General features: G+C 45.6%; 1 protein-coding gene across 1 annotated transcript in view; it reads left to right on the forward strand.

Annotated features, from left to right (window-relative positions):
* Positions 1-559: 559 nt before the first annotated feature.
* The window catches only part of LOC118235928 (ubiquitin carboxyl-terminal hydrolase 32-like), a 32,058-nt gene continuing 19,829 nt past the window's right edge, over positions 560-12,788 (forward strand). The window contains exons 1-2 of the mRNA XM_035433824.1: positions 560-617; positions 7,269-7,396. Coding sequence (XP_035289715.1) covers positions 560-617; positions 7,269-7,396 — 186 coding nt within the window. The remainder of the gene's footprint in view (positions 618-7,268; positions 7,397-12,788) is intronic.

Genomic DNA, 12,788 nt, shown 5'->3' on the forward strand with positions numbered 1-12,788 from the left:
TAGCTACCAGATGTGTGCGCTCGTGTGAAAATATTACATATGAATGACAGCAAGATAATCGGATTGTATTATAGAATACTCAGTCCTTTTGGAATCTTGACGTGTTTGCATCTCTTCACCTCTTCGGCGTGTAAAGCGGTCCTTAAATTGCTGTGTATAGTAGTGTTAAACCTGTTACTATTGTCTTGATTTAAAATGTTCCTAAAATGTGTCAAACTCATGGAGCTGTATAGGTATATGACATGTCCCGCCACGGCGTAAAGTTGGCATATGGAATACTTGATACCTACCAGCCCAATCTTAAAACGTGAATTATGTAGCCGCAGCTGTCCCCTTAGAGTCGCCCTAAAAATGTCCCTTACTGAACCAATATGGCGACGGTGTAATGTCGCTGGCTCTCCTTGTCATGTGATTTGTTGGAGCATTGTTCACGTGATTAAGCATGGAGGCGTTGGCGATGAGAAGCGTCATTCGTCGAAAGGGGATTGGGAACATCCACACAATAAACGAAGAAGGCAACAGGCACCTTTTTCTCACGTTGGTGTGAAATGAGGGCAACATGGGGGCCAAAGAGTCAAGTTTAGGTTTTTTATCGTATGATGAGGCCGTCAAGAGAGGTAAGTGTGGGCTTTAGCTTCCTAAAATAAGGACGCTGTTTCGCGAGTCAGCTTGCTAACGTTAGCCTGACTGTCAAGAGCTGTCAGGGGATGGATAAGGTGAGACTGTAGTGTTTGCTTGCTAGCAAACGTTAGCTAGTGAAGACCTAAGACGAAGTACAATAGCTTACCAGCTGTCACTGCGTTTGTTTAACGTTACAGTTTCGATGTTACATTGTTGTAGCAGCTAGTTAGCTAGCTCTGTCACTTCATTGTCCTCTGGTTAAAGAGACAGCTAACGTCAATGGTGCTGTTGTCAAAATTGAATCGTTAAGAAAATGGCATCATTAACGAATTAGCAAATAGCTCACATTAGTTGTCATTAACTAGACTAGCGAATCCTCCACTCCATTAGCCAACTAATAGTAGTAGCTACATATTTTAACTAGCTAGCTGTGTAGGTCTACTCATGTTTTCTATGTTGTCAACAGCCAGTCTAGCTAGCTAGTTGCTAACAAGTTTACGCACGAGCCAGATAAGACACGAGTTTACCTCGCAGGGTGCTCAGGGCGTTTTTTAGTTACCAGCTGGCAAATTGACGCTATCTATGACAGTTTGCTAAATGCTAGCCGTTTCTTCGTGTAAGCTAGCTAGCTTATTTTCGTATAACGTTATTTTAAAGATTGCCGCTGAACATCCCTCATGGGTTGAAGAGATCGCACCAATACTAGCAGGCTAACACGTATGCAATGCACTCATTAGGAATTCGTAATATCTGGCGTGGTTGCTACTTATGTTTTTCCTGGAAGATGCTTTTCCTGGAATTGTGTATCAAAGAATGCAGTTTGTTGTATCTGAGGCTTAGGTGTGTCACTGCAAGGCCTGTCAGAAAAGGTCAAATAAAATATACCGGTTTACTATGTTATTGTTCGTTAATAAATAAGATTAGTTTTAAACTTCCATTATCCATGCATTTAACTCCGGAAATTAACATTTGATACGCTTTCTAATATAGTCCCGACCTTAGGGCTGTGCGTGAACCTCTGGTCCTGTGTTTGTTGATTTCTTTTTTTTGTTTTGGAAGTGATGGGAAAAGTGATTCTTCATAGACTCCATAATGGGTGGTACTATCCTGCCCCGTCAATAACCAAGTCCTGGCAAGCAATCAAACCGCCTTGCCTCCAATCTCTAGAACTATAATTGGTTAAAAACAGCCAGTCATTAATTGGATAAGAGGGCACCACCCATTTTGAGGTTCACAAAGTCTCATTCACCCATCACTATAGATAGGTTTGATTGAACTGCACCGACCTTGGCAGAACATTTATTTTTACTTTAATCTCATTTTTATTCTCATTATATTTTACTTATTTTTTCCCTTTAATAAAATATTGTCTATCCATTGGATATGAAATGTGCAGTATAATAAGCTTGCCTTGCTCAGCCCTTGCCAAGTACAGGCTGCAGGGTCTTTGTGAAAGTAGTGTGGAGGAGGAAGTGCTATGGTAACCCAAATACTAATAAAGGTATTTCTTCAACTTATTCTAGCTCATTTTTTCCCTCAAAAACAAAAAATCACTATTCATATTTACGCTTGTTTATTTAACTGAGTCACATTCTCCATTAACATTTCCTGGTAATGGGTACGGAATTCATGAATTATAATTTTTACCCTTCAATATTTTTAAGACCTGGAATAGAATAATTACTTTGCTTCACAGAGATATCATTCTCGAATTTGCTTAAGGTGCACATACTTGCTAATAAGCAAATTGGTTTACTAAACACATCTATATGTTTCATTTATTTGCACAAATTCACCTCAGTAAAAGAGGTGAATTTTATTGTTCAATAAAAGATCAGTTAATTGTTAGTCTGGACAAGGCCGGGATATACTATTTGGTACGAGGTATACAAACAGCACATTTCACTTGAAAAAAATCAGTATGAAAAATCAGTATGTTAAAAAAAGAGTTGGCTATTATTAATAGTGCTCTCAAATTTTACTGAAGTGTTTTTTTCATTACCTGATATGTTTTCTTGCAGACCTCCACATTCCCAAATGTCACATGCACAGCCAGTCTGATAAATAATAATCGTGGTAAATGATTAGGTGCAGTGGGCCTCATGTTCTAGTTCCTGCTATTTCATATCAGTGCAGTCGAAAGTGGGGCAAGATAATGGAGGAAGTATAATTTCATTTCTGTCAGTAATTATGCTTCTTGAGCAGCCCTTTTAGCATTTTAATGGGAAGTTGACCGTTTTCAACTGACGACTTCTCACACCCATGGTGCACCCACAGAAATGCTGTACCGCTCACTTACTGTAACTGGTCCACTGTTGTACCATCATAAATGAAAGCATAAATGCGACGCAGCAGTGTTTTCGCAGCGGAGAGAAAACGCACCTCGCGTTAGCCTGTTCCCTTTGAATGTGCTAGCAGGGACAAGAGGCAGGATACGTATGTGGGGGGAGGGGGAATCTCCTTGGAGATTCTGAATGGCAGCGGAGACTGTCACTGAAAATGCCGGCAGTGGCTCGGAGGCTGCCTGTCGGACAGCCGCTGGGCGCTGCTGAGACGGGGGAAGCATCCTCGTGCGTTGTGCCGTGCTGTGAATAACGCTTTCGCGTGCGCCGCGGTCTTCTCTTGTTTTCTGTCCTCTTAGCGGGTGATGGTGTTTAAGGTGAGGAGAACAAACCAAAGCCGTCACAGTAGATGTCAAAAACTGTGACATACTGCTTTAAAAAAAAACATTTTTTTTTATCATGCATTAGAAATTGGAGGCAGACAAAAAAGAAGTGAGAAAGGGATTTTTCCACTGGCCTCCCTTGATCTTTGCTGATTTGAGACCGCACTGAAGTACTTTGCTTTGTGTTCGCAGCAGTGCGTGATCTGAAATTAACATCACTCATGTGAGTCTACCAGGGCATTTATTCAGCTGCTGTTTATCTGTATTAATGTGTTCTTTATTTACAAAAATGTTGCAGTTTGCATTCCCCCACACATTTCTGTAATTCATTGATGGAAATGTAGTCATATTTACTCAGTGTTTTTCAGCAACGACCCTAGAACAATTTTCCAAAGAAAATGAAAAGAACTGGCACTTTTAAGCTTCATTTTATGCAATTGTATTGTCAGTTTGTTTTCAGGTGTCATAAAATAGGTCCTGTAATTTAATACGATCTGGTGCACAATATTATTCCCATTATATTTGAATGTTGAATTACAAATGACAAATTTCAATAGATAGTAATAGTTCTCCATTTGTTGGTAGTTTAGAAAATAGCCTTTCATTCACCCAGAGACTGTGTCCAGTGATGATCACAACATAGCGTAAAGTCTATTTGCCTGACGCTGAATTCATTTGAATAGAAAGCTGGTGTCACTCAAAGTAGTGACGTGATCAGTAGCATTATATAATATCAGTAGGCACTGGCTGGAAAATTAATTTGCATTTATTGTGGCGGAAGAAACATTTCATTTGTTTTATTAAAGACGCTGCGTAAACAGAAAGCTGTTCCACTGCGCATTTCCCATTTCAGTGAACATGAGTGTGTGGACAGCCAAGTATTCACAGTTAATGTCTTTTAAATATAGTTTTTTTGTAAAAAATATTATTCGTGAATGATGATGCTTAACTAATGGTATTTAATTAACAGCCATAATATAGACTGTATCCTGCTTGTCTAGACAGTTCAACAGGGTAGCTGAAATACCAACCTGGCTCCACAATGAGAAGCTTATGCCTGAAGGCAGAGAGGGTGGGAGCATTCCAGTCCAAATGGTTTCCTCCTCTGTCAGGAATGGGCCTTTTCTGCCTGTGGGATTGATTTTTTTTTACATTGGTTTTTAACCAGAGAATAGTCTTTTCCTCTTACACGGGTTGTAATGATCAGACTTGGATGTCTGCTGAGTAACATGGCGGTTAATGGCCCTCGTTTTTGGCCGATCGCTCTGTGACAGCGGTGAGCGGAGGGCAAAACAACCGTGAAAAAACACAAAAAAAATAAAACTCACAAAAACTAAACGCAGACCAATTGTTAGCAGGCGTGAGAAAAACCGGAAGAGCAGAGCTCTGTTTTGAGGGGGCCGAAGACACGACTTTCCATATCCTCCCTCATAAAGGGCAATGGGCATCACCCGAGCTGATCACTGATCAGCCTCAGCTGAGCAGACGTGCGCGTGAGGCCGCTGCTGCCCAATAGGCTTCCCAGGTTGTGGGAGGGAAAAGGCACAGCTGACGACAGCCACGGAGGAACACCTCTCCATCCTTCCTCCAGCCCTCCCACCATCATACACCCCACACTTTCAAAACATTTAGAAACACCTTTTCTAACCACTTTCAGCGTTCGTTCCCCTCGTATAGGGAATCCCCCTGTTTTCATACAGGGTTGCGTGGTCTGCTCCTAATCCAGTCGACGTGACAATGATGACAGCCATAGCCTGATTGTGGGAATAATGCCTGTCATTTACATGTCGCGTTTAATCCACTTAGCTCTGAAATCTCTTTATTGTGAAGGGCAAGGCTAAATCCACTCACTCACTTGCAGTGTGTGTCCTCGAGCTGTGCAGAGCAACCGTTCTGTGGCAGAACACCCATCACTCGCAGCAGATTTCCCCTGTGGAAATCCTTAAGTGAAATCACTGCAGTGGGATTTAACATCCTGATGCTTGTAGAGGGCACAAATAGAAGGATTACTGTGTCTGTTAGCATTCAAGATTTAGCAGCGCCTGGTGGAAAATGGTTAATAAAATTTGTTACCGGAGAAGAGCATTTTCCCTAAGAGTGGAACCTCTTTGGTAATGTTAGCCGGCTTTGCCATCAGCTGACTGATAATTTAGGCGCGATATTATGGCTTTATTGGCTAATTTAGCTTCTTCTTCTTCTGTCCGCTAAAATGTAATGTGTCTCAAAACACTTGTACTCATTATCAGCCTGGCTCTGTCTCCCCTGTCCTCCTGTGAGGGCGATTGCTGTCTACCACTGAGGTGGATTTGAGAATTTTGAGTCGTTTCGGAGCTGCCTGAGCAGTGTTTTTATTTTTGTAGGTACTTCCACGGCAGGCATTTGATGGAGAATCATCTTCAGCTGTGTTTCAGGACTCATTCTGTTTTCTAGCTGCCAGACAGAAGCTTATTTAGTTCACTCCCATACCTCTGCCATTGAGACCGCAGCCCTTGGTTGTCTTCTGCTGAGATCACTGGCTATAAGCCATGGTCGTTCTGTCTGACATGCCGTCCCAAGAAAGTCTACATTTTTTTTTCTTGGTGTCTAAATGATTTGTCTCATGAGGAACTCAACGGTGCCTTGAAGACAAAATGTTGTCCGTTGCATTTTTACTGCGGTATTTAATTCAACCGTTCAGGTCTCAAGATGTTTCAGGGGATTTACTTGCAGATTAATCTGCTCTACTTGGTTGTTGTAGAGGTACAGTGTGAGCTTTGTGGGGGCATTGGGAAATAACAGTTCATTCTCGCTTTGGTATTGGTCAGAGTTAAGAGTAAACAGATTACTGGCACATGGTGACCAGTTGATTTGATGCTGTTCTAAAGTTTTGGTCCTTGGGTTGAACAGTGCTTGTTGGCTTCTTCTTTGGTCGTAGGTCCTAATGGCCTAGGCTTGTGGCCCTCCACCGGGTTGTACAATACTAAAAAGCGGGCAGGAACTACCCACAATGGGGACTACACGGTGCCTGCTGTACGTTTGTGTTTTCTTTCCCATCGAACCTCGAGAACCGGGAAGATTATGCAAAGTAGGAGGAAGTAACAGGGGTAAAAAAAAAAAAAAAAAGAAAGCCAACCGTTACATTAAAGATGTATTGTACTCTTATCTTTTTGTAATCCTGCTTAAGTTCTTTGCTTTTTCGTTTAGGGTTGGCCACGTCCGTTCCGTTATAATACGGACTCTCATTTATTTGCCGGAACTGCTGGCTGGTAATGACCGAGCGTGATTCAGGGTTTAATTAAGCGTTTGCGAGCTCGGCTGCAGCCAGAAACGAGCGCACAGAGGAGCTGGAGGGCCGGGACGCGCTGGAAAGCTCCGGTGTAATGAGTGTGTGTGTCTGTCTGAGAGAGACGGATGTTCGCCTCGGATCCGTATTAAAGCAGCTGCACTGCTGCCCGCCGAGCGCGTGCAGTATTAACGCCATCGATCAAGCCCGCGCCGCTGTGGCGTTCTCCGAGCTGTGAGCGCGTGCTCATGTAAAAAAAACACCGCTTCTGCTTTTTCTGTGGGGAACGCTAGGGGATCAACAGTCTTGGAGTGTGTCTGCTCATACGCGTGCACAGCGATTCGGATGCAGTATGCTTTTTCATTAAAAAAACAAAAACAACCTTCCCAACTGAAACTTGGTTCATGTGCTTCCGGTTGCCTTTGTTTAAATGGGTGTATATTTCAGGATTATTGCTCTCGGTCTCGGTTCTTTAGCTGCTATTTCGCATGCCAAGAGCTTGCGCAGTGACTGCTTTTATGTTTTTATGTCCCGTGGCATTAAATGGCTTGTAATCACCGTGTGCTGAGTCTTGGTGGAACTGAGCTGGTGTGATCCTAGCCTGGTATCTCGGTGTGCAGGTGGATGCAGGTGTTGAGTCTTGGTGGAACTGGTGTGAGCCTAGTCTGGTATCTTGGCCTCCTCTGGGTCCTCATTGAGCCGCTCTCCTGTCCCCCACAGTGACCGACGTGGAGCTGAAGAGGCTGAAGGACGCCTTCAGGAGGACCAGCGGCCTGTCCTGCTACATGAGCCAGCAGTGCTTCTTCAGGGAGGTGCTGGGGGACGCCGTGCCGGCCAAAGTGGCAGAGGTGAGCCCAGCTGCCGGACGCCTGGGATGCTATTCCCCTGTATTCCGAAAAAAAACGTTGCTGAATGACATCCGTACAGATCTTCAAGCCAAAGTTACCCCTGCACGCATCCCGTTAAAATCCTCTGACATTTACTTCCATACATTTTTTGTTTTCCCCTAAGAGTCTTTCAGATCCTTACATTTGGGAGGAGATCCCCCAGCATGGTAATTCTGAGGTTGCACAATGGCATCAGCCGGATTCTGGGTGGTTCCTTTTCAAATATCATGTTGTTTCCACTTTGTGAGAACAGCAACTCTCAAGAATGCACTGCATACATTTTCAAACGGTCACTTTGTGTTACAGACTGACGCGCTTCGACATTCGTATTTGGAAAATCCCAAAAATACCAAAAGATATGTTAAAAGTTTTGTTATGTTATGTGTATAACATATTATATAGAAATGGCAAGGGGCAGTACGAAGGTCAAGGGGGATATGTGTCCATTATGAAGAAGAAAGTGGCTAAAGCTAAACGTTATTCAAATGCTGAAGTTATATTAAAGGGTAAAGCACCACATTGGCTTCACCCAAAGATGTTGGACCAATTCTTTTTTTATTGTAGAGGTTTTTATTTAAATTAAGCTGAAATTGCTGTTAGCATGGCTTCAGATTTGACAAATTGAGTACTGCTGGTGGAAACACTCGAACATGACTTCTGTGATGTGTACTTTATTCTGTATGTATGCAATTCTATGATTGGGGAAGGTCAACCTGGGACCACTGTTGTTTTCTCTGAGTCCGCAACATTCAGTGCCCCCCCCCCCTCCCCCGTTTGATGTACCCTATGTAGGCTTTTTGTATTTTATCTTCTTGTATGTCTTGCTGCAAAACCAATTGCCCTCCGGGGACAAATAAAGTTGAAGTGACTGGTGGAACAAAAACAGCTCTGCCGTTTTACCTTTAGATTGAAAAGATGTCAGAAATGGACTAGAATAGATAGTTTTGAAATATTTGATTCTCAATAGAAGGATATTATCTGTGACTCAGCTGACTCTGGCTGTGACTGATGGGTACGTTGATACTGATTACTGATACACCTGGTCTGGTTTCAGACGGAGGTGCAGGGATTGGAGTTGGGGGATTCTTCCCAAAGCCAACAACCAGAGCACGACTTACAGGAATACTCCCGACCTTTTGGAAAATATTTAGCCACTTTACTGAGCTTCATACAAGAAGATTGATACCGCTTTCATCCCTGTATGTCCGGTACAAGGATATTAGACAAAACGGGCTGCATGCTAGCTGTTAGCTGTATCGATGGCTGCAGACAGACGGCCATTGATACAGCTTAGCTCCTTCCTTAGCTCTGTGAAGTGAGGGAAATAAACCTCCCAGCGTCTCCAAAGCTGAGTTACTTACACAAACAGAAAAACGAGGTCTGGGCCCACTGCAGGTGGATAAATGGTTATTTGATAGTTCCGAATGTAGCTGTCTCTAAGACGACCAAGATCTCGTTTTTCAGTTTTTATTCTTACTTGTCATAAAGACACATTGCGTTAAATAACTCTGCTTCGGAGATGCTGGAAGGTGCATTTCCCTCGCTCCGCAGAGCTAAGGTAGGGGCTGAGCTAGTGGCGTCCATCTGCAGTGCATGAGTGTAGCGTGCCTCAGGTGACTCATTTTAGAACGCAACGACGCGTAAAATCGGCTTAGCGTAGCTGCGTTCGCGTACTTGCCTCGGGTATGTGTCGGGCCTAAATCTGCCTTAACGAGGCGCGTTCAGCGTCCCCCTCAGGCTACGCTAACCCCGCGGAATCCACGCTGAACCCAGAGCGCGTCGGTGCATGCTGAGTTGTGTGACAGGTGTGTGGGACACCGGCGCTCTGCAATGGTAACCCATCCGTGGTGGAACGGAAAGGACGGGGGGCGGTGATGTCTCTGTGACTGGTCAGTGGTCGCCTGCCTAACTTGGCAGTGCTGGAGTCCACCAGGAACCAGACGGGGCCATTCCAGCCACAGGAAGAGACAGCACCCTCATTGAGACCGATGTGTGTGTGTGTTCAGCCCATCAGCACTTACACCTTTCAATCCAATGAAGGCTTCCCTGTGTGGCTGCTGTATTGTACTTTCGTATGAATAAGTCAGGACAATTACATTTAATACATCACCATGCTTAATATCCCACCCTGCAATACATCACATTTTATATTTCAACTGAACCATGATAGCGTCTCTGTTTGTTTAATACTCTATGACCGATCGTGTTCACCCAGCAGTAGACTACCTGCAGAGATGCGTTTTACTCACTATCGGTAATTCATATGGAACTATGGAATGAATATGCCTGACATCCAATCAAATTGGCTCTTTTTGTAACGTTCTCGGCTGTCCTTTAGTTCTTCCGTTCATCCGCGGACCCAGAGGGTAAAGAAAGAAAGCCTGGCTGGTCTCTAATGACCCACCCTTCAAAAACGCTTCTGCAGCGTCCGCGAACGCTCTCTGTTCTCGCGGGTTTCTCTTCGGCGCCGTCTGAAGGTTTCGTAACCGCGCTGGAACCGGTGAACGCGCAGACGGCAGGGACGTCGCTGACTCAGGCGAAGATGCGCTCGGCTTCGACTTCGACTTCAAAAGGACCGAATATGTTTTCATTAGAGGATGAGAGAACCCCGGGTTCTCGGGGCTAATGACACGCCTTGTTATGCCTGCGCTAATGGTCCTGTTTTCCTGAGCAGTGCCAAGGGCCTTTAAAACCGCCTCGCCGACGGATTTCTGCTTCCGCCTCAGACATTCGCCGCTTAATTGGCCGTGGCTGGCGGCCCCGAACGCTGTTCGGGTTCGAACGTCAACATCGGCGGGGGCAACAACAAAAAAAAATAAAAAAAAGGTAATAGTTCCACAATGAGGGCTGGGAAGGCCTAATGACTGCGCTGTCCCTAGAAAGCTGGCCGTATTTAGAGAAACAGTGCGGACCGCGGCGGCGTATGAACTCTACGCGATTGGAAGCACTTAAGAGTAGCAGCGAGTCTTTCATTATTCATAGTTTAACTTCACTTTGTGATTACCTCCCCGTCTTTTCATTTGCTAGGGGCTGCCTCAGATCAGATTTCAGCAGGCCGCAGCACCTCCAGCAGCTTCACCCTTACGTGTGACCTCGCCCGGATTCCCCCCAGGCCTTTATGTACAGTAGCTACCTGCGAATAGCTCGCTGTGGTTCTGCGTGCTAAACCTCCGGAGACGAGCTCGCAAATCACCCTCCTCTCTTCCCCCTTTGCCGCGCGACGCGAAATCCCCTGTTGTTCACAGATTATTTCGCCTGTCAAGATATATTCAGCTAATTTTGCTTTCCAGGAAATTATTGTTTGATGATAAAAAATACCATAACAAGGGCTGTTTCTCAGAGAGAGAGATTGATTGATATGTCAATTCTGGCACTGTCCCGACTCATTGAATTAAACATTAATTCACGCTGAAATCACATTGCAATAAAAGGAACATTTATGAGTACCTTACGTGTAGATTGTGAGCAGAGCAGTGCTAATCGTAGGTCGTGTCCTGTGTTGAGGGAAGCTTGCACTATGCCCTTGCGATAAGATATCAGCAGTCATAACCCAGGAAACATAAATATGGGAGTGAAAGAACTTCACCCTTTAACTGATATTGGCTGTGATTTACTTTTGATTGCTTTTCATGTTTTCATAACAATCTTTCCCATTCATGTCTAATTCAGCCATCTCCATTTTACTCTTCTGTACGTAACAGTGTTTCATGTAACCTAACTGAACCTTTGTGCATTTAACATGAAGTCATTTGAATCATTGCAAACATTACTGGGTTTCATCGAGGGACTTTGATTACAGTGCAGTGGCCAGAGATTGCTTCAGAATTTATCCAGCGGAGTGTTCCTCTGCTGTTTGTGGCTCGCCAGCTGCCGCTATTTAAAAGCGTCTCTGCGCGTCCAGCTCCAGATGTGGAGCAGCGTCTGAAGAATGGCTCGTTTAGGTCCAGAGCCGTCATTAAGCAGGTTTAAAAGTTTATGAGGAGCGCCATGAAATGAGTCAGCGTGGAAGAGATTGCATTGTCTTCTGGAAGCCCTGATATCGGCTTTTTTCCCCACCGGCTGCAGTAACCCTGTCGACAGTCGGAATCCGCTGCGGCTGAATTGCGTCTTGCGTCAGTTGTACGGGAACTGAAGTCAGATGCGGAAAGTTTTTTTGGGGCAGTGGATTGTGTCGTGTTTTGACTTCCTCGTTTTCAGCCACATTGTCCTGTGTGAAGGCACCGCGGTTCCTGGTATGAGTCAAGCGTCTATAGAAAAATCACAGTCAAATAAGCCATACAAGCTTTCAGAGATACCAGCGTATAGGCAGACCCATCCAAACTGATCGTGAAGGCTGTACTGCCTTATCTTCTTGCTTGTAGGGCCTTCTGTCGTCAACCCTAGGATGTGTCGCATGCTGTTTTCTCGATGGCCAACCAGCTACTCAGTCCCTGGAGGCTGAGGACATTGCAGGGCCATGCTGGGTCTGCCTTGCTCGACTGATCTCGTATGACCTGCCTCCTGGAAGAGCAGCCCTCATGGGGACACAGATCTTATGGAGGTTCCTGGTTCAGTGCGCTGGTTTCTGTAGCCTCAGGACATTTATCCTCCATCACAGGCCTGGGACAGCGGGGCCCTCAAGGGGCCCAGCTCCATCAGAGACCTGGGACAGTGGGGCCCTCGAGGGGCCCCGGGGAGAAGATGCAAATGCATGTCAATCAAACAAAGCCCTATCACACGCTCTGCTCTGCTCTCGCGTCCTCTTTCTCTTCCTCAGCGTGGAGCGGCAATCCACTTCCTGTTCCTCTTTTATAACCAAACAGCATAGCGGGCGTGTAGTTCTGCTGGAAATAACCGCGAGAGACCCGGCAGAGAGCGTTCAGTGCTCCGCTTGCCCGGCTTGTCGTCCGGATCCTCATTCAGATGCCGCGTGGGTTTCTGAGGGAGCGTCGGGAGGCACGGAGCTTCCTTCAGATTGTTTTCTGAACGCCCGAAGGCATGCCAGACGCTCTGCCACGCGTTGTGACAGACGCGCGGATACGGGGGTCCCAGCCTCCCTGAGCCGGCCTTCCGCGACGCAGCCTGCCAGCCGGCGTCTCGTCGATCGGCGCGCGCATTAGCATACGGAAGCCGCGCTTCAGTGGAGACGGGGGCCGCTGAGCCGCGGCCGCGCGCGCCTTCGGTATTCCCTGCTGTCAGGCTCATCCGCCGCGCTGTAGACACACCGGCTGCCAGGCTGCCGATGAGGAACGGAACCTTATCGGTCTGCAGCCGCACGTTAGCACGTTAGCACGTTAGCAAAGCGCACTTTCAGAGTTTTGGAGAGGTAACGCTTGTTGCTCATGAGCTCTGTTTCTCCTTTACTACCTGGGCA

Source organism: Anguilla anguilla, chromosome 9, assembly GCF_013347855.1.
Source record: "Anguilla anguilla isolate fAngAng1 chromosome 9, fAngAng1.pri, whole genome shotgun sequence".
Taxonomy (NCBI): Eukaryota; Metazoa; Chordata; class Actinopteri; order Anguilliformes; family Anguillidae; genus Anguilla; species Anguilla anguilla.